The following is a 20,766-nucleotide window of genomic DNA, read 5'->3' as shown; positions in this document are numbered from 1 at the left end:
ATAATAACAAAAGCAATGAAAAGCAAAGGTTAAAGTAAAAGGAACAGATCCAACATGGAGTCAGAATTGGCTCTTCCTGTTACAGCAGAACAAGGGATTGAGATCTTAATCATATAAGACTCGGATCCAGGACTTGGAACTCAAATATTTCTAATTCGGTATCTATTCCCCCAAATTTAGGCAGGACTGAAACCGTGAACCTCAGATTGGGACATGAACCCACGTGCCAGGGCTAAAACTCAGCCTAAACCCACATGGGGACTTGAACCCACGCAGCTGGGACTCAAACCTAGCCAAAACCCTGATTGGGACCTGAACCCACACAGCTGGGACTCAAACCTAGCCAAAACCTGCAGTCTTCCAACTGAGATCACACACCTGGTTTCAGGACTTAATGAAGCTCAGGCTCTTGATGTCTCATTGCAGAAAGAGTTCAGTGAGAGACAAAGTGATAGGTAAGAAGTGGGTTTACTTAGAGAGAAACACACTCCACAGAGTGTGGGCCATCTCAGAAGGTGAGAAAGGCACCAGGGTACGGGGTTGTCAGTTTTTATAGGGGCGGGTAATTTCATAGGCTAATGAGTGGGAGGAGTATTCCAGCTATTTGGGAGGGGAGGGGGAGGGGCGGGCATTTCCAGGAATTGGGCCACCGCCCACTTTTTGATCCTTATGGTCAGCCTTGGAACTGTCATGGTGCCTGTGGGTGTGTTATTTAGCTTGCTGATGTGTTACAGTGAGCATATACGGAGGCTCAAGGTCCAGTGGAAGTCAACTTGTCTGCCATCTTGGACCCATTTTGTTCTAATCAGTTTATGTCATGTCCTTGGGCTATGTCATTCTTTCGAAGGTTGTGCCCTGCCCCCTTCCCTCCTATTTCAGGACTATGCCCCATCTCAGCAGGAAGTAGTCACAGCACTGGTAGCCCCATTCCCTGAAAGATTTGGGGAAAGATAAAACCGAAGTGGGGATTAAAACTGAGTCCCCCTAAAACTGAGTTCCTCTGCTGAGTTTATGATTAACATCTCTATCCGAAACAATTGTTCCCTTTTCTCATCCAACATCTGTTCTCCTCAAGACTGAGGAGTATCAAAGAAAAGGGGGGAGTGAAACCGAGCGGGGCCCTGTGGGGCTCCTGAGCACGGAGGCCTCTTTTTGTCCCCCATTTCTTGTAGGCAAGACTCCAGACTCCATGACCTTCCCTGAGTTCCACAGGGCAGATTCAAACAGTTGCTAATCAAGGGAGGAGCAGCCAGGAAACCACCTGAGGCAAGCTCCTCAAGATTAGGAGACCCTGAGACCCTGCACACACCCTAATCTTGTCAGCAACCCCACCCTTGGGAAGTATTGTCATAAAACTCCTCATCAAATCCTCCTGGGTTGGGACACATAATTTTTCGGGGCAGGAGCCCACTGTGTCCCCCTTTGCCTGGCAAAGTAATAAAGCTATCCTTTTCTACTTCACCCAAAACTCTGTCTCCGAGATTTGATTTGACACCAGTGTACAGAGAAGCTGAGCTTTCAGCATCATCCCTGGCCACAGGATTAATTATGCTAAATAAATCCAGAATTTAGGAAGTATGGTTCCATAGCTAAGTAACTCTCTGGGATATAAAATAGTCTGTTTGGTGACCTGAGAACCTCATTAGAGACCTCATCTATAATCATGGGTCAGAGGGTGTATTAGTTTGCTAGGGCTGCCATAACAAAATACCACAGACTGGATGGTTTAAACAACAGAAATTGATTTTCTCACAGTTCTGGAGGCTAAAAGTCCAGGATCATAGGGTCAACAGGTGTGGTTTCTTTTGAAGCTTCTCTTTCTGGCTTGCAGATGGCTGCCTGCTGCTCTGTCCTCACAAGATTGTCCCTTGGTCTGTGTTTTCCGTGTCCTAATCTTTTCTTATAAGGACACCAGTCATACTGGATTAGGACCCACCCATATGACCTCATTTTATCTTAATTACCTCTACAGGCTCTGTCTCCAAATGTTGCCAAAATCTCGGCTTTTCTGTGCACTGATGCCAAACAGAAATACAGAGACAGAGATTTTGAAGGATGAGAGAGATAGCTTTATTTTTCTGCCAGGCAGAAGGGAAGACACAGCAGGCTAGTGCCTCAAGAACTGTTCCCCCCTCCTTGGGGAATCGGAGATTTTATACGTGGGGCTCGCAGTCCGGGGGTATGTGATAAGGATCAAAGTAGTGAAGGTCTTGCATTCTTTTTCCTTTGCATTATTTCAAAACAGTCATAGCTGACGTCAGGCATCCCAGTAATTGGGGCCCGGCATTTCGGTAATTGGGTTCATTTGTCTCTGGTTTATCGGCCAGCAACCTTCTCTCTGAAATGCAAAAGCTACAGGGGGTGATTTGTTACAAGGGGGCATAGGGAATGTAAGCCCTGGGATGTAATAAGGTTAGGGGGTGATAGGCACAGGCTGTAACTCACGCTGAGTTAGGGGTGATAGGTGCAGAATGTAATTTACATAGTGTCAGGGAGTGAGGTTAATTTTGTGAAGTACGAATCTAGTTACAGATACTACAGACTAGTGACAGCTAAAATAAAACTAGGAGTGATCAACTCTTTCAGGCCAGGTTACATTTCTTCTCTAGCTTGTTCACTGTTCCCTTTGTTTTCCTTGCTCTCAGGAAAAGGAAAACTTCATTTCTATTTTTGCTGCAACACAAATTCAGTCACATTCTAAGTACTGGGATTAGGACTTGAATATATGAATGTTAAAGGGACACAATTCAGCTTGTAACAGGGGGTATGTGTCCAGTGAAGGAAGGAAGGGCCTGTAGTGTCAAGTGAGATTTCCCAGACCTCTGCTTTGTCTGATCATGTCTCTGCGGACTAAGAAAGTATTCACAACCTAAAAGTTGAGAGTTATGTTTCATTTGGCAGGAATTTTTAGGACTTCAAGCCTGGGAGGCAGCATCTCAAGTAACCCTGAGAGAACTGCTCAGGAGTTCTGAGGAGGTGAGGGGAGAGCTAGGATATATAGGAGTTTTGCAACAAGGGGCAGGTAGTCGGAACATCAAAAGATTACTGTTAATGAAAGAAAACCAGATATCCGGAGTTAAGGAATTTAGCGCTTTTCTATGTACGGGAAGATGCAAGAGTCTGGGCTCACTGAAATCATTCCTTTGAAATGCACCTCAGCTATCTGGGGCCAGTATCCTGTGTTTTTACATCCTGAGTTTCCTTGGGGCTCACCATAGGGAGTGGCTGCAGCCTGATGGCTGCTAGATGGCAGGTATTCTTCCCTTCCTGAGTTCCCTCAGGGCCACCAGCTCTGGCAGTGGCTGTCATCATTGATGACTGTGACATCCTTTGTCTACCGGTTAGGCTGGAGATATTCCATTTATCATCTCCATGATCTGCATCTTTGACCTTATTAGTAAAGCTTGATGCTGGTAAGATATCTGATTCATGTGAATCTGATCCTGGGCGTTAGCACCAGCTGTATCTGTACTGTATAGTTTTTAGAAAAATAGACTGGGAGCCACTATTAAAAAATATTAGTGCCTGCATCTGGATGTCTGCTATAGCACTTTTTGTAATTTTCTCTTTCTTTAAGTTTCTCGAAATAAAAATAAAACAAGAGAGGATAGAGGTAAGGAAACTTATGCTTGAGCAAAGGTAGGAACATGGGATAGAGGGGGACAAAAAGGTGTTAAATTAATTAAACAAGGAAGCCATTAGACTGATGTGGCTCTAATGCCCTGGGCAGCCTCTGTAAGCAGGCCGAATCTAGCCCTGTAAATGCCTCCAATTTCAGAAATCAAAGGTAAGAACCAAACGCAAACAGCCAACTAGGCTTTAACGTATAGCCAATGAATAATTTCCTTGCCTTGCCTTTACTCCATAAAAGTCTCTCCTTAGTTCCTGGAGCACCCCTAACTGAAAGAAGTAGGCCTATTTGTGATTATTTTATTGTACTTTTTAAAAATGTGCATTAAAATCTAAAACTCCAAGCCGTAATTGTCTGTAGAAATGGCAGGTGACAAATTAAAAAATATTTTTAAACCTCTCTGATTTGGCTCTGATGAGCACCGCCCGCTCAGATGTTCTTTTGATATTCCACTATACGCAAGCCATCTGTGGGTGAATCATCGGGCGGCTAAGAAAAAAGTAAGAACGGTGAAGAAGACAGTCTGCAGCCCACCGAAAAAAATACTTTAGCATTGTTCTTAAATATTTATGTACTTTTAATTTCTCCAGTGCCGGAGAGGTTTACGAACCCAAAGCGCACAACAGCTGGGATCGCAACAGCGAGAGTAAAAGCGTCCGGAGAAGTCGGTGACCAGCCACGGGCTCCCCAGGTCGAGCACGCTCACGATTTAGAATTCCGCAAAGTTACAGAAAACGATCCCTCCGCCGGCCCCACTAGCGGCCCCGGCCCCGGGGAGGCGGGGCCAGGAAACGCACCAATGCGCAGAATCCGCGGCCGCACGCAGGCGCACAAGGGAGAGGTCACGAGGGCGGGGCCACGAGGGACAGAGGGAGCGTGGGACAGAGGAGGGTCCCAGGCCCGAGTGGCTGAGGTTGGGGCCGCTCCGTCTTTTACGCCTTCGGAAGGAGATGCGGGTGCCCATGGCTTTGCAGGGCGTCTCGGTCGTGGAACTGGCCGGCCTGGCCCCGGGCCCGTTCTGCGGTATGGTCCTGGCGGACTTCGGGGCGCAGGTGGTGCGTGTGGACCGGCCGGGCTCCCGCGGCGACCTGAGCCGGATGGCCAGGGGCAAGCGCTCGTTGGCCGTGGACCTGAAGCGGCCGCGGGGAGCGGCGGTGTTGCGGTCGCTGTGCGCCCGGGCGGATGTGATGCTGGAGTCCTTCCGCCCTGGTGAGCCCCAGATCCCAACGCGACGCGAGACCGGACGAGGGGCGGTCCCAGAAGAAGGGAGGCCGCCGGACATTTGGGGTTGGCCTGGCACACCTTTGCCCTGTTGCCACCCGAGCCCTTTCCGTCCCTGTCTGTCTAGACCTTTCTGTTGCATATGATATTGTTGCTGATCGTCCGCCCCCGAGACGGTCTTCCATACTTGGACTCCGAGATACTGCTGTTGCCTTTGCTTTTCTCATACCTCTCTGACTCCTTCCCAGTTTCTCTTTTTTTGAGTCACCCTATTATAGTTGCCATTCTTAATTACTTGAGGATCGTGAACCCTATGAGAAACGATCGAAAGCCATAGATTCTCTCCCCGGAAAGCTGCATATAGGTACATAGACATTTTGCTACCGTTTGGAGCTTGGTGTACCTCATAAGGCCATCCACGGACCCAGGACAACTCCCTGCCTTAAATGCTGGTGTTCCCAAGTTCCAGCTTCTGCTCAATTTCCTTTACACTCTGCTTCTTGAAGCCACCTTATCCATTCCTATTATTTTTACTTTTTACAGGCAGATGTTGGCCAAATCTATAACTGTACCCCCTTTTAGAGCCACAGACTTCCGGAATACCCAGCTCCTGTCCATTTCTACTTGGCCTTCCCCCGGGCCCTGCAGCTTCCACGTAATTCCAAACTGAGCTCATTATCTTCCCTACTAAAATGGCATCTCCTCTTGGTGTTGTATTTCATGGAACCAATGTCCACCCAGTTGCCTGAATCAGAAACTTGTACTTCAACCAGGGCCCCAAATCTTCCTTTCCCCCTACCAGCTTTCAGTTATCATCAGTCCCATCGTTCTTCCTCCTTTCTATGACTCAGGATTCTTTCTCTTCATACCTGCTGCAGCTTCCTTGGCAGCGTTGTTAACATCTTTTTTAAAGCTGATGTTTGGGTGTAGCACCACTCGGATCTATTCTTAGACAACTGCCACCGTTATCTTGCTCAAGTACAAATATAGAGCTTTGCCTGGTATATAGCAGGAAGGCAGTAAATGTTTGGTGAATGAATTGAATGTCTGCGGGCACCAGGCATATTTAAATGTGTCAATTCATTTACCCTCAGATTTGAGGATCATAACAATAATAATTTAGTAATTAGGATTATGTCATAATTTAATAATACCGTATTTGAAGTTGAAGGAGGTTCAGCATGGTTAAATAACTTGTCCACAATCTTGGAATTAGGAGAAGGGTAGAGCTGTGAATACGGACATAGCTGCCAGGGGAGGGGATTGTGGCTGATGTTTATCTAGGTAGAGGAGTAAAGTTCTTTTTATTTTATTTTATTTTTTATTGAAGTATACTTGATTTACAGTGTGTTAATTGCTGCTGTACAACAAAGTGACTCAGTTATACATATTTATACATTCTTTTTCATATTCTTTTCCATTAAGGTTTATCACAGGGTATTGAATATAGTTGCCTGTGCTATACGTAGGACCTTGTTGTTTATCCATTCTGTATATACAAGTTTTCATCTGCTAATCCGAAACTCCCAATCCATCCCTCTCCCAACCCCCTACCCCTTGGCAACCACCACTCTAGGAATAGAGTTCTTTTGTAACTTATAGCTTTAGGGAAGCAGAGGCACGTTATAAGCCTGTGGAAAGAGATGAGGCATGAATCCTGCCAGAGGAGCTTCTGAGCTGATAGGGAAGATGGAATATATACATACATACATAAGTATAGCAGGCACTGATGCGGATATAGACATAGAGAAGGTCCTGAAAGGGATAGCAGCTTCCAAAAGTGAATTTTTGGTCAAAGACCCAGAGTAACTTCCAAAAGAACAGACCATTTCTAATAAATTACTAAGGAGAGAATTTGGGGAACTATAAAGGGCCTGAATAAAGGGATGAAATGTCCACTCTGAGGATTGAAGGTGCTTGGGTATGCCTGAAGGGATGCAGGGCAGTGCTGGAGGGAAATAGCATTCTGGGAGTCGGGGGGAAGCCACACATTCCAGAAATGGGGGCTTCACTCTCTGGGTCCTTAATTACTGGCAATACCCTATAAACCCGCAACAAATGTTACTAGTTTTCCTTGCAAAAGTGCTATTTTATGTTTGCCACAAAGAAGGGATTATACCCATCCTCAATTCATGCTCTCTTAAAAAAAAAAATTGTAACTTTTCTCAAGGTGTGATGGAAAAACTCCAGCTCAGCCCAGAGATTCTGCAGAGGGAGAACCCAAAGCTTATCTACGCCAGGTTGAGTGGATTTGGCCAATCAGGAAGATTCTGTAGGGTAGCAGGACATGACATCAACTACTTGGCTTTGTCAGGTATGTTGAAAAAAATAATTTCTCTACACTTTTTATTTTGTTCCCAGTCAAGATCTACAGTTACACTTATTAAAAAGAATTTTTTTAAAGTGAAGATTTAAATATTTACTGGAATCAATAAAGAGCATGTGGCTGTTTAAAAGGGTTGGTTTGTCTTGGAACAGTCATTCTCAGCCTTCCCCTGCCTTCATGCATTGGAGGGGTAACGTGCTAACTAGTAACATTTACTGACTACATTTGTGAAGTTAATTCTCCAGCAAGCCCCTGCTAGGAAGTAAGAGACTTGCTGGTAGTAGAAATGGTTGCTGTGTATTTTGCAAAGATATAGTTTGATTTTGATTCCCCTCCTCCCTCACTTTATTGAGAATCATTGACTGGGTCATGATTTTAGAAATTCTATGAATAGTAGAAAAAGCCCATGGTTTTCAGGTCATAATATCACCTTACTAGAGTTTTTGCCTGTAAGAACATATCTTAGGGCTTCCCTGGTGGCGCCGTGGTTAAGAATCCGCCTGCCAATGCAGGGGACACGGGTTCGATCCCTAGTCCGGGAAGATCCCACATGCTGCAGAGCAACTAAGCCCGTGCACCACAACTACTGAGCCTGCGCTCTAGAGCCCACGAGCCACAACTACTGAGCCCACGCGCCACAACTACTGAAGCCCGCACGCCTAGAGCCCGTGCTCTGCAACAAGAGAAGCCACTGCAGTGAGAAGCCCGTGCACCACAACGAAGAGTAGCCCCCGCTCACTGCTACTAGAGAAAGCCCACATGCAACAACGAAGATCCAACTCAGCCAAAAATAAATTAAAAAAAAAAAAAGAAAAGAACATATCTTAGAATGGCCTAATTCTAGATTTCTAAGAACTGCATTGCTGAGTCAAGGAAGTCTCACATTTTCTGTGTGTACACATTTAAAGGTTGAGGAAAAGTGAGTGTAGAGTTGGCTTTTCTCATCTATTTAAAAATTTAATTCCTTTTCTTTTTCTTGTGTTTATTTTCTTGCATCTCTTTCTAATAAGAATGGAAGTGCATTATACTGTTGTTAAGCCATAAAGTGCTAAGTGGATAGCAACCATTTCCCCCCCAAAACCCAGTGAATAAAAACTTAGCAACAGAATTCTGAAAATGTTAGTTGGAATAAAGTTTTAGAGAAAGCAAAAAAGTCAAACAAGGAACGTTGTTAGAAGGAAAGCCTTCTTATAAATATGCTGAACAGGTTTAGGTTTAGAAAAGCATTAGGTTATTAGTTTTCACTTACAACTAGTAACTAGAAAGATTGGTTTTCCCCCTAAGATGTTCATGTATTTATTTAAAAGAGGCATTAAATTTACAGTTAGTGTTCCCCAATTTTTTTTAATGGTATAGGTGTTTTATCAAGAATTGGCAGGAGTGGTGAGGCTCCGTATGCCCCGCTGAATCTCCTGGCTGATTTTGGTGGTGGTGGCCTCATGTGCACACTGGGCATCCTGCTGGCGCTATTTGAACGCACGCGCTCCGGCAAAGGTCAGGTCATTGATGCAAACATGGTAAGTGTTGATTGGGGGAAATGATAAGCCTCCTAGTTGTTCCTGAGGTCGATATATGGCTGCCTCAAATCCTCTTCTGAGCAAGACGAGAGAAATGAGATTTGAAATTTGAATCCAAGTTACCAAGGGTGGCCTTTTCTTTAAAATAGCTTCATATCTTTGACATGTGTCAGAATGTCATATTTTGATCATCTGTTTGTGGAGTCAATCTTCTAAACTTTTCATGACTCACCTGATTTCTATGTTGTGTTTCAACAATTTTCCCCGTGCTGTCTCTTGTACTTAGAATATGGTTTTCAAGAAATCTTCATTCAAAACTGGGCTCAGGAAGTCTCCGTTAGCAGGTAGAGAAGATTCTTAATGATGCTCAAGTAAAATGGACCAGTCTAGACCTTCCTGCTGCATTGTGTAGGGGAGACTCAAGTGTCATGGTGCTTCGGTGTTTTTACCCTCATACACTTGCCTCATGTTATCCTAGGCACTTTTCCTGTGTGATTTCTCCTAATCCCCCAAACAACAATTTCACTTGGAATACACTGTTATTTTAATGAAGAGGAAAGTAAAGCACAGAAATTTGCCCGAGTTCTCACAGCTAGTTGATGAGAACCCAGTCCAGTGTCACTATACCTTTGCGTTTGGACAGATCTTTGGCGGTAGGGTGGAGAATGGATTGGATGGAGACGACGCTGAGAGAGAAAGGCGAGTACTAAAATGGTTAATGGTACAATGGGTCTGGATTTAAGGATTTACATTTGAGATGTAAAATTGCTGGGATTTGATGAGATATTGGCAATGAAGGGAGAGGGAGGAATCAAGGATGGCTCCCCCATCTCTGGCTTGGAAGACCCGGTGGATGGTGGCCCTGGCACCCTGGGGAGGACTGCTGAAGGAAGAGGCTGATTGGGGGAAATAGATACCTTATTCTTTAAATTTTTTTTTTTTTTTTAATTTTCTTGGCTGTGCCGCACATCATGTGGGATCTTAGTTCTCTGATCAGGGGTCGAACCCTCGCCCCTTGCATTGGAAGCATGGAGTCTTAACCACTGGACCACCAGGGATGTCCCCAGATACCTTATTCTTTTGGGTCAGTAGTTTCCAAATGACTTTAGCAGCAGAATCCTTGATCCAGGCCTGCCTATGATGACCTGGAGTTGTCTCTTCATCAGACTGTTGCCTTAGAAACCAGAGTTAAGGTAACTGTGGAATGTGCAGTCCGTTTTACTGTGTTTACTCCTGATCTGGGGGAGCTCATCTGACCTGGGGGGCTGTGTGTTGGCATGCAGGCCATTGGCCTATGTGATGAGAACAATATAAAAGGTTGGGAAATTGAGGCTGCAGTTTCCCTGTGTCAAAGGCTCTGGTCTGTGGCAGCACACACTACATGTGGGTGAGGGGAGAAGAGAAGTATGTGCTGGGCAGCCTCATGATGAGATGAGGATTATAACTGCTGTGTCTCTTGTCCTATATCCTCCTATGACACCAAGTAAAGGTGGAGTTAAATTAGAGCCTGTTTGTATCCTGAGTGAGCCAAACCAGACCCATAACACTGTTAGGACATCTTTTTTCAATAGACTCATCAGTACATCCAGTGTGTAAAAGAGATTATATATGTATATGTATGTATATGTGTGTGTGTGTCTATATGTGTGTTTGTGTGTGTACGTCTAAATGTGGGGACACTCTAAGATCTCTGTAACCCCATTTCAGAAAAAAGCACCACCCCAGGCCACTTACACAAACTCCACTACTTGGTGACAACAAATGTCGGATCCATGAATTGAAGTGTGCATGAGCTTCCTCAAGTTAAACGGGAAAACTGGGATGTATCTAAAGATATATTTTGTGTTTGTTTTACAGCCAGAATCTGTGAGAAGTCCCATGCTCACAGTTGGAAGGGGGCCCCTCCGTTGGTAACCTCAGAGACAAGGATGCTTTGATGGCCTTCTCCCTGTGGTGCCAGAATCATTAGGATCATAAAGCCATAAGGATAGGGAAGTAGTCTTCTTTAGATAGCCCAGTGCATCCAGCCTTGTGATAATCATACCTGAGTTTGTGAATCCATTCCCGTTACTTCAGGACTAGTGGGAAGTTGGCATTCCCAAACTAGTTTGTCTGTACTCTGAAAACCCATATACCTGCCACCATGCTGTTATGTTTATTTTGTAACTTTCTAATGATTATTAAAGTTAAGATATATTAAATACTCAAATTTGTTTTCTTGGGCTTGGAGTCAAACTAGAACAAACTAAATTTAACTGTCATGTGATTTACCTTTAAAATGTGATATGCTTCATATATCTGTGTGTATGTGTTTGTAGGTATTGAGATCAGATGATAGATTTTTTAAAAAATCTTTTTGCTTTGTTTTCAACTTTTTTATCCTGACAGTTGTTAACATATATAAAAGTAAAGAGAATGTATAATGAACTTCCATGTACCCTCACTTAACTTCAAAAATTATCAACATTCTGCCAATCTTATTTGAAAGGAAGAACAAAAGTAGTTCCTTTAAGTCTTTTCTGAACAGTATTCCCTGATCTGAATAGTGCAGAAACTCACTCTATCATAAGCCTGCTCTAACTCACTTTCTTGAAATATCAAAGAAGTTGTATAATTAGATATAATCTTCCTATATTCTAAGATAAACATTTTTATACAAATATTTTTTTAAAACTCAAGTAGAAATCAATCATGCTTTTTATAGTTGAATTGTCTGGATTCATACTGTATTCTGTTTCTTCAAAGGTGGAAGGAACAGCATATCTAGGTTCTTTTCTGTGGAAAACCCAACAAACAGGACTGTGGGGACAGCCTCGTGGACAGAACATGTTAGATGGTGGAGCGCCTTTCTACACAACCTACAGGACGGCGGACGGGGGGTTCATGGCTGTTGGAGCATTAGAGCCCCAGTTCTATGAGCTGCTGCTCAAGGGTGAGTACCTCTTTTCTGTGGATGTTTTTTAGACTCTATTTTGGAGTCTTGAAGTTCATGATGTCTTTTATTATATATCCACTTTATAATTAACCTAATTATAGCCATCATTATATTGTGGGACACTTCCCCCATCTTTTAAATTGACAAGTAATTTTACAAGTCTGTAAAATAGCTCAGATTAGAAAAATAATAATCCTTTTTGTGGTAGTTCAGTGTTTTTATCACATTTCATACTCCGTAGTATTGGATATTTATCTTGCCGATGTGTGCCCACATCCTTTTCTTCCCTAGAAATGATCTACCGGTTCTACCAGTTTTTGTTCCTTGATAGATGTCCCTCATGGTACTTCAGTGATGGGGTCACCGGAGCACAGAGAGACTTTGGTGAATGAGAGTTTGTTGGAATATGTTACCATCACTTGATGCTTCTGCAGTTTACCTTTCTTGCAGATTCTTGTCTTATTGACATGTTGCCACAAGTTAGCAGGAAAATTTGGGATCCCCTCTTCCCTAATTGAGAATTGGACTGAAGTTACTTTGTTCCTGTGAAATGTGAATTTAAAGTTTACAGATAATTTAGTATCTAAGAAGTTTTAGAATATACTCTGAAGCAGTGTGACAAGCTGGTTGCAGCACATTTATCTTTCAGCTTTAAGTTTGGAGTTTTATCGCTGTGTTTGGTAGCTTTTCAGATGCGCAGTGCTACTCAGAGTTATTTGTATATCGCTGAAATGATTGTTTTTGCTAGCATCAGAAAGCATTCTCTGATCAACTATATTAACTTCACCAACTTAACTGTAAGTTAGAGAAACCATAGAACAAAATGGTTTATCTAGATCATAGAGGATACCTTTCCGTCCAGAAATTAAGACTAAGACTAGAGGTCAATTCAAAATTCTGGGCAGAACAGTGCTATACGAGGGGCTGAGTGGTGGGAACAACACTCCCACTCTGGGGTGCAGGGCCCTAGGAAGCAGCAGGTACATAACATAGTGGAGTCTGTGCCTTACAAAAACCTTGTGTTTTTGTCTATAGGGAATTTAAATATAATAATAAAATTAACTAATCTTCAGTGAAATTTTATTATCACCATGCACAGGCAATTCTAAATGACAGTTGCAACTGCCTTTTTTTTTTTTGTTTTTTGACAAATGTCTCAGGAATAGGGCAGTGTAAGCTCTGAGTCAGATCAAATAAAGACAAGCCCTGGGGATGGGGATTTTCTGGGAGCTGTCAGACAGGCCAAACATTGGCACTTCTCTGGGGGTAGGATTTTGCGGGAGCTTCAAACTCTTTACTTTTATATATGTTAACAACTGTCAGGATAAAAAAGTTGAAAACAAAGCAAAAAGATTTTTTAAAAAATCTATCATCTGATCTCAATACCTACAAACACATACACACAGATATATGAAGCATATCACATTTTAAAGGTAAATCACATGACAGTTAAATTTAGTTTGTTCTAGTTTGACTCCAAGCCCAAGAAAACAAATTTGAGTATTTAATATATCTTAACTTTAATAATCAAGCCTCTTCCTTGGCTGTTAACCTACTGGTTTTCACGACTACCATTGTTGAGAGCCTGTTGGTTTTCAAGGCCATCACAGAGCTGGGGAGAGAGGGAGGAAATTAGCCTAAGTTACAACACCACAAAGCTCACTGGTCTTACTGAGTTCAGTCATTTTTTTTCTTAAATATGCTCCTTAGATTGTTGCAAGCTTTTAGTTAATTTCTAGAGTTACAAAAATGTTGATTCTGACAATTTGTGCCAGTGTTCTTGTTGCTTTCATGCAGGAGCCAATTTTTGAAGGTCCTTGCTCTGTCGTTTCAGAATTTAACTCCTCTCTGTGGTGTATTTTGTTGTTTTCTTAAAAGCATACATGTTTAGAATGATCATTTCTAACATCCACACTCTACCTCATTTTATAGCAGGCAGACTGCTCCAGCCCTTGACTTGTGATCATCTTCTCCCGGGTTTCCTCTTTCTGAGTCTAAACTCTGTAACCCCTCCAGTTGTTTTGCAGTCACGGCCTTTTGTGGTATCTTTCATGTCCTCTCTCCCTTTAAAGTTCACTAAGGATCCTTAGCCAGCAGGTGGCTTGTGCTTTAGGTGGACTTAGCAAGTTCAGTCAGCTTTTGTTTAGTCTACATAGTCCATGCCGAAATGCCTCAGCATCTTCTTTCTTCTACAATATTGATTTGCAAAAATAGTACTTTTACTTGTCACATACACATTACTTCTCTCTCAGGCCCAACCGGACAAACCCCCATATCTGTAATGATTTTTTGAGGTAGTATTAATTTATTTATTTCACCTTATATACTGAGATCTTTGAGAACATACCTTCATTTAGCTCTCAGTATCTGAACATAAATACACAAGGTTTTTGTAAGGCTCCGACTCCTCTGTGCTATGCCCCTGCTGCTTTCCAGGGCAAAGAAATCTGAAAGTACTGAGAATTTCATGACATCTTGAGACTCTTGTAGTAAATCAGATAAGCAATAGAGAATTTTTTAAAGTTGTTTTGAAATTTCAAAATGTTATTAAAAGAAAACCAGAAAATAACAAGTGTCGGTGATGACGTGGAGAAATTGGAACCCCGTGCATTACTGTTGCGAATGTAGAATTGTGCAGCCACTGTGGAAAATGGTATGGTGGCTTCTCAAAAAATTAAACATAGAATTACCATGTGATCCAGCGATTCCACTTCTGGGTATATATCCAAAAGAATTAAAAGTGGGAACTTGAACAGATATTTGCACATCCGTGTTCATAGCATTATTTACAGTAGCTAAAAGGTGGAAGCAACCAAGGTGTCCATCAACAGATGAATGGATAAACAAAATGTGATATATATAAAAAACAATGAAATATTAGTCAGCCTTACAAAAGAAAGAAATTCTGACATATGCTAAACATGGATGAACCTTGAAGACATTATGCTAAGTGAAATAAGCTAGTCACAGAAGGACAAATATTGTATTATTCCACTTACATGAGATACCTAGAGTGGTCAAATTCATAGAAAGTAGAACGGTGGTTGCGAGGAGCTGGGGAAGCAGGGAATAGAGAGTTATAGTGTTTAATGGGTATAGAGTTTCAATTTGGGAAGATAAAAAGTTCTGGAGACGGATGGTGGTAATGGTTCCAGAATAATATGAATGTACTTAATGACACAGTACTGTATTCTTAATAGTGACTAAAATGGTAAATTTTATATTTTGTGTATTTTACCACAATTTAAAAAAATGAAAAATATTCAAAATAATGTATTTTTTTAACGAAAAAAATGTAAACAATACAGAATTTGTAAAGTAAGAGGTAAAAATTCTCCCTTGTCCTTCCACTTTGGGAAAGTTTGGGATGTGGCCTTGAAGAACTTTCCCTGTGCACATACAAACACAATTAAAATTTTTTTACAGTTTATATATAATCTATTTAATTATATAAATTTATAATTAGTAACTCTTTTTATTCAAAAATATAGCTAAGACATCCTTTTTTGTCAGTGCCAAAGATCTTCAGCCTCACCCTCTTTATATAGCAGCCATATCATATTCTGTGGTATACCTGTACTAAAATTTATTTAACCACTTCCTTATTCAAGTTAATTTACGTTTTTTCCAGGTTTACATTATAACATATAATGTTTATTGTATATTAATAAGCATTAATCTTTGTACGTATGTCATTGCATACTTGGCAGCATGCATTTCTGACTGCTTAATATGTGCCTAATGTGTTACAGAGCAGAAAGTTTTTGACGTGTACTTAAAACAATAAATATTTTGTATAATTGTGTGTGTGTGTGTGTGTGTGTGTGTATACATGTACGTGTAAGGTAGTTTTTTGGAAATCAAAACATATTTTCCCAAGTTTTAAATGGTGTCTGAGTCCCCAGGTCAGTCTCTGAAAGTCTGTTTGACTTATAATAGCAGAAATTTAATATTGATTGTACTATAGAAACTAGCCACAATCTATAATTGTGTTCTATGGGGAAATGGATTCAGAGTTACGTATAGACTGTCAGGAGCACAGGAAGCAGCCCACCCTAAACCACTGGTAGTTTATCCTGGGGCCTTGATGCGGGGTCCTGAGCTGGATGGGAAGTTGTGGGCTGAGAAAGGGAGATAGGACAATGGAAGAGCTGGCGTGTCAGAGTTAGGGGTAGAGCCTGGGGTCTTTTGATTTCTAGTATTTTCCAGTATACAAACTATGATCTGTGTAATCTCAAGTATAGTGTTTGTTAGAGAACTATTGACTCCTGTTTTATTTAGTTTATGATTCTGATCACATTCTGATCTTTTTTTTAAAAAAAACTGTGTAAAAAAGCATGCAAATATGTTTCCAGCAGTAGCTGTGGTCTACTTAAATGCTTTTGGCCAACTGCTCGTTTTATGTGTTTTTTAATCCCAGAGTTTGGGGCTATCAGGAAAGAGAAAGCAAAGTGAAAGACACCCTTAGAAACATTTCCTTATAGATTATAGTGATAAACCTGAAACTATGGCTCCATATCTTTCCTGGTTTTGAACGGGACATGTGGCTACAGAGAAAAATGTACTTGTATATCCCACAGGTGTTTTTTCACAGCTGTTCAGAACTATGTGAGTTCTCATCATATCCCTCAAAACACTAAGAAGAGCCTGCAATATTCATATCTTCTTACCTCCATAGGCACTTTTGCATCTTCAGAACAGATTACAATTGGTCATTGTTTTTCAACATGGTAGGTAAAGAAAGGATGATAAAAGTGAGAATTACTTGATTAACTTGGCCAAACTTATGCAAAATATTATACGTAATTTAAATTTAGAAACCCTCTTCTACAAGAGGGAATAAAAATGACAGTTACACCAAACCCCAACAAAGTGTCCCCTTGGGTAAAATTTAATCAGCACTGGAGTTTGGTTGTATCTACAGGGGTAGGTGCTTGTAGTCAATAAAGGAAGCACAGATCAGGTCATGGGCCAGAGAAGCCATCCTTCCTGTGATATCCCCTGGCAGATGCTTTCATCCTCTCTGTCCCTTGTGTTGATGGGCCCTTCAAGGTTCTTCATGCTTGAGAGAGAAAAAAAGGCTCTGTGCCCCCTGTTGATTGGCTGGCTGATAATTTTCTGTCCTGTTTGCTCTAGGAACAATTTGCATGTGTCTTTGGTTACTTTACAAGTCCTTTGTTCCTAGGTCACAGCAGGGTTGTAAGAGAGTAATGAGTCAAATATCGCTGCCCTCCTAGAGCTCTTTTATTTGACGAAAATAAAGAGAAATGAACAGTATTTATAAAATTGCAATCTTGAATTTAATCATTTATCTTTATACTTCTTCCTTGAAAACGGAGGTACAGGCATACCTCACAGACTTTGTGGGTTGGGTTCCAGACCACTGCAATAAAGAGACTATCTCAATAAAGCAAATCACATGAATTTTTTGGTTTCCCAGTACACATAAAAGCTATGTTTACATGATACTGCAGTCTATTAAGTATGCAGTAGCATTGTCTAAAAAAATAATGTACATACCTTAATTAAAAAATACTTTATTGCTAAAAAATGCTAACCATCATCTGAGCTTTCCATGAGTTGTAATCTCTTTGCTGCTGGAGGGTTTGAAATATTGCAAGAATTACCAAAATGTGACACAGAGGCACGAAGTGAGCAAATGCTGTTGGGAAAAATGGCACCCACAGACTTGCTCTACACAGGGTTGTCACAAACCTTCCATTTGTAAAAATGCAGTGTCTGTGAAGTGCAATAAAGTGAAGCACAATAAAACGAGGTCTGCCAGTAGTCTTGTATAAATGTGTTTGGATTTTAGCATTTGTAGGGTTTGGGAGCACTATATGAAATATGGGGGTTTTTTAATATAAATTTATTTATTTTATTTATTTATTTATGGCTGCGTTGAGTCTTTGTTGCTGCGCATTGGGTCTTTGTTGCTGTGCGTTGGGTCTTTGTTGCTGCGGGTGGGTTTTTCTCTAGTTGCAGCGAGCAGGGTCTACTCTTTGTTGCCGTGCGCGGGCTTCTCATTGCGGTGGCTTCTCTTGCGGAGCACGGGCTCTAGGCACGCGGGCTTCAGTAGTTGCAGCACGCGGGCTCAGTAGTTGTGGTGCACGGGCTTAGTTGCTCTGCGGCATGTGGGATCTTCCTGGACCAGGGATCGAACCTGTGTCCTCTGCATTGGCAGGCGGATTCTTAACCACTGCGCCACCAGGGAAGCACATGGAGTTATTTTAATTCAATATGACAGATAGTAACATCATGAGGAAATTTCTTTTTAAAAATCTACTCAGAAGGAAGAAGTCAGTTTCTGGAAACTAGACCATTAAAAATAGACTATTTTGGATGAAATGTAAATAATAAAATCTTGGCAAAGACTTGGAAAGTCTGTTTTGAGTCCTGTTACCCCTACTACCTTCTCCAGCCTTTGGCTCCAACTTCAAGTGGAATTTGAATTTCTTCTTTTGACTCATTTGAGAAACCCTATAGAACATCCTGTTTTGGGCGAGCATAGTGAGTTCAAAACTCATTTTCACTGATTATATTTACTCTACCCAAAGCATACTGATTTAAGAAATTGTGTTTTTCTCTCAGGACTTGGGCTAAAGTCTGATGAACTTCCCAGTCAGATGAGCATAACTGATTGGCCAGAAATGAAGAAGAAATTTGCAGATATATTTGCAAAGAAGACAAAGGCAGAGTGGTGTCAGATCTTTGACGGCACAGATGCCTGCGTGACTCCTGTTTTGACTTTTGAAGAGGTTACCCATTGTGGTCACCACAAAGATCGGGGCTCATTTATTATTGATAGGGAGCAGGGTGTGAGTCCCCGCCCTGCACCCCAGCTGTCCAACACCCCAGCTGTCCCTTCGTCCAAAAGAGATCCTTTTGTAGGAGAACACACTGAAGAGATACTCGAAGAGTTTGGCTTCAGCCAGGAAGAGATCAGTCAGCTTAAGTCAGAGAAAATTATTGAAAGTAATAAACCAAGAGCTAATCTCTAAGTTCTAAGCGCCACAACTCAAACGAATTTGAATATTGCATTTACACTATAGAATAATACAAAAAATTATATGCATGGAAACATGAAAAAACAATATCACAGTGGTCCAACTATTCTAATCAGGAAACAAGGCTGATTATAGAGTGATGATTGAATTTTGAAAACAGTTAACATCATGGCTTTTGACTTAGGAATATTTTTAGTTTGCCTATACTAAATTGTGGCAGTTTTTCTGCCTTCCAATTTACTTGATTGGTTATATTTGTTGATTTAAAATATTTATATATTTATAATATACTTTAAGTGAATTAATATAATGCTTTTTATTAAATAAAGCTTTTTTCCCCCTAAAGTTTACTCATGCTTTTAAGTTTGTGAAAAACTTTCAAGAAAGTTGTTTAAATGGCACTAAAATCGCCTTTTGTTACTCCTTGAAATATTTTAGTCTCTACTGTTAACCAGAATGAATGTCCTTAGATAGAAAAGTCTGATCCTTTTAATTTGGTAAGGAAGTCATTCAGCCAGTGTCTTGGAACTGGAATTTTAGAAAATGTCCTTGAGGTTTCCTTCAGATAATTGCCACCTCTCCATCGAGACCCGCTCCTGTGTGTAGCTGCCTGTTGGTATCATCCAAATGTGTCTCTTTATCAGTAAACTCCACCATCATGCATTTGAAAGTGTTACTAGACTTTTCCTCCTCTTACCAGTCTCCAGCTTCCACTCCTGTCCTGTCTCCCTCTGCCCCCAGTAGGCCCCCACGGCTTACACCTCACCTCATTTGGCCACTGTTCACATGTCCCTTATGGAGAGTCCTTTCCTGACCCCTGTCCAGGATGGCAGCTGCCTTGTCACTCGCTCTCCCCTCACCCTATTTTATTTTCCTTCACACTGTGTATCACTGCTGACACGCTGACTGACCCCAGCCCTCACTCCTTAACCAGTGCAGGCTAGAGCAGAAGCTTTATGAAGGACTTTGTAGGTTTCATTGCTAGGTTTCGTTGCTAAGTCCCCAGTTCCTAGAGTAGTGCCTGGCCCATGACTGGAAACTTTGTGAATATTTATTAAAGGACTGAAACTCAATAGTGAAGTGCTGTCAGTTCCACTTTCAGAGCTCCCATATCCATCCTTCTGCCCATCTCCCATTGCTGCTTTCATCCAGACCCCTATTACCTCTTCCCTGGACTACTGTTCAACTTCCCTACCCAGCTTTTCACCTTCATTTTTTTCCCCATCATGTAGCAAGTTCTGGATCTCATTTCTACACACAGCAACATCCAGAAGAAGAGAGCGTCTCAGGAGCCCTCAGCAAACCTTGTCTTGTGTCTCCTTGGATCTAGATAAGTCACAAGCCAGTCCTGCACCAGTCTTTGGCAGAGAGGGTAGGCTTATCCTTAGATAAAGCCAACCTGCTCCTGGAGCTCCCCTGGACTCAACTTCCTGGAAGCACGTGGGTATTTGAGGGAGGGGTAGATTCCTGAAGCTAGTCCAGGTCCCATCAGGATGAGGGAGTGGAGAACAGATGTTACATCTGTGACATACAGTATCTCAGTTGCTCTTCAGTGATCACAAGGGGAAGGCAGGGCAGGTTTCTCCATTTTATAGATGTGGACACAAGCCTCAGATGGTCCTAAACCTTCTTAGTTCACATCTCCCTTAGTGTCTTAGTAATTTTTTCATGGTGCCCCTAGGTCAGAAGAAATACCTAACCATTCCACTTATAAATAATTAGGTCCCAACAACTGAAGTATTTATGTCCTAACAACTTATTAGCTGTTTGAAAAATATAATACATGTACATTGAAGACATTTTTTATTTTTATTTCATTCTTTTTTAAAATTGAAGTATAGTTGATTTACAATATTGTGTTTAGTATACAGCAAAGTGATTCAGTTATGTATATATACTTTTCAGACTATTTTCCATTATAGGTTATTACAAGATATTGAATATAGTTCCCTGTGCTATGCAGTAAATCCTTGTTGTTGATTTTATATATAGTAGTTTGTATCTGTTAATCCCATACTCCTAAATTATCCTTCCCCCACCCCTTCCCTCTTTGGTAATCATAAATTTGTTTTCTATGAGTCTGTTTCTGTTTTGTACATAGATTCATTTGTATTATTTTTTAGATTCCA

The 20,766-nt window shown here is 41.4% G+C and overlaps 1 protein-coding gene across 2 annotated transcripts; it reads left to right on the top strand.

Annotated features, from left to right (window-relative positions):
• Positions 1 to 4,470: 4,470 nt before the first annotated feature.
• Positions 4,471 to 18,884, top strand: AMACR (alpha-methylacyl-CoA racemase). 2 transcript variants are annotated; one of them, XM_068535212.1, is made up of 5 exons: positions 4,471 to 4,840; positions 7,023 to 7,166; positions 8,535 to 8,695; positions 11,441 to 11,627; positions 18,222 to 18,884. In XM_068535212.1, the coding sequence occupies exons 1-5, from the start codon at positions 4,582 to 4,584 to the stop codon at positions 18,629 to 18,631; spliced, it is 1,161 nt and encodes a 386-aa protein (XP_068391313.1). In that variant the 5' UTR covers positions 4,471 to 4,581; the 3' UTR covers positions 18,632 to 18,884. The 2 variants fall into 2 exon arrangements, with proteins under 2 accessions (XP_068391313.1, XP_068391314.1); XM_068535213.1 differs by lacking the exon at positions 18,222 to 18,884 and adding an exon at positions 11,922 to 15,269.
• Positions 18,885 to 20,766: the final 1,882 nt, after the last annotated feature.

This window comes from Eschrichtius robustus, chromosome 2 (genome assembly GCF_028021215.1).
Source record: "Eschrichtius robustus isolate mEscRob2 chromosome 2, mEscRob2.pri, whole genome shotgun sequence".
In the NCBI taxonomy this organism is placed as follows: Eukaryota; Metazoa; Chordata; class Mammalia; order Artiodactyla; family Eschrichtiidae; genus Eschrichtius; species Eschrichtius robustus.
Note: the sequence above shows the minus strand (reverse complement) of the source record. Positions and strands in the feature narration are given on the sequence as shown.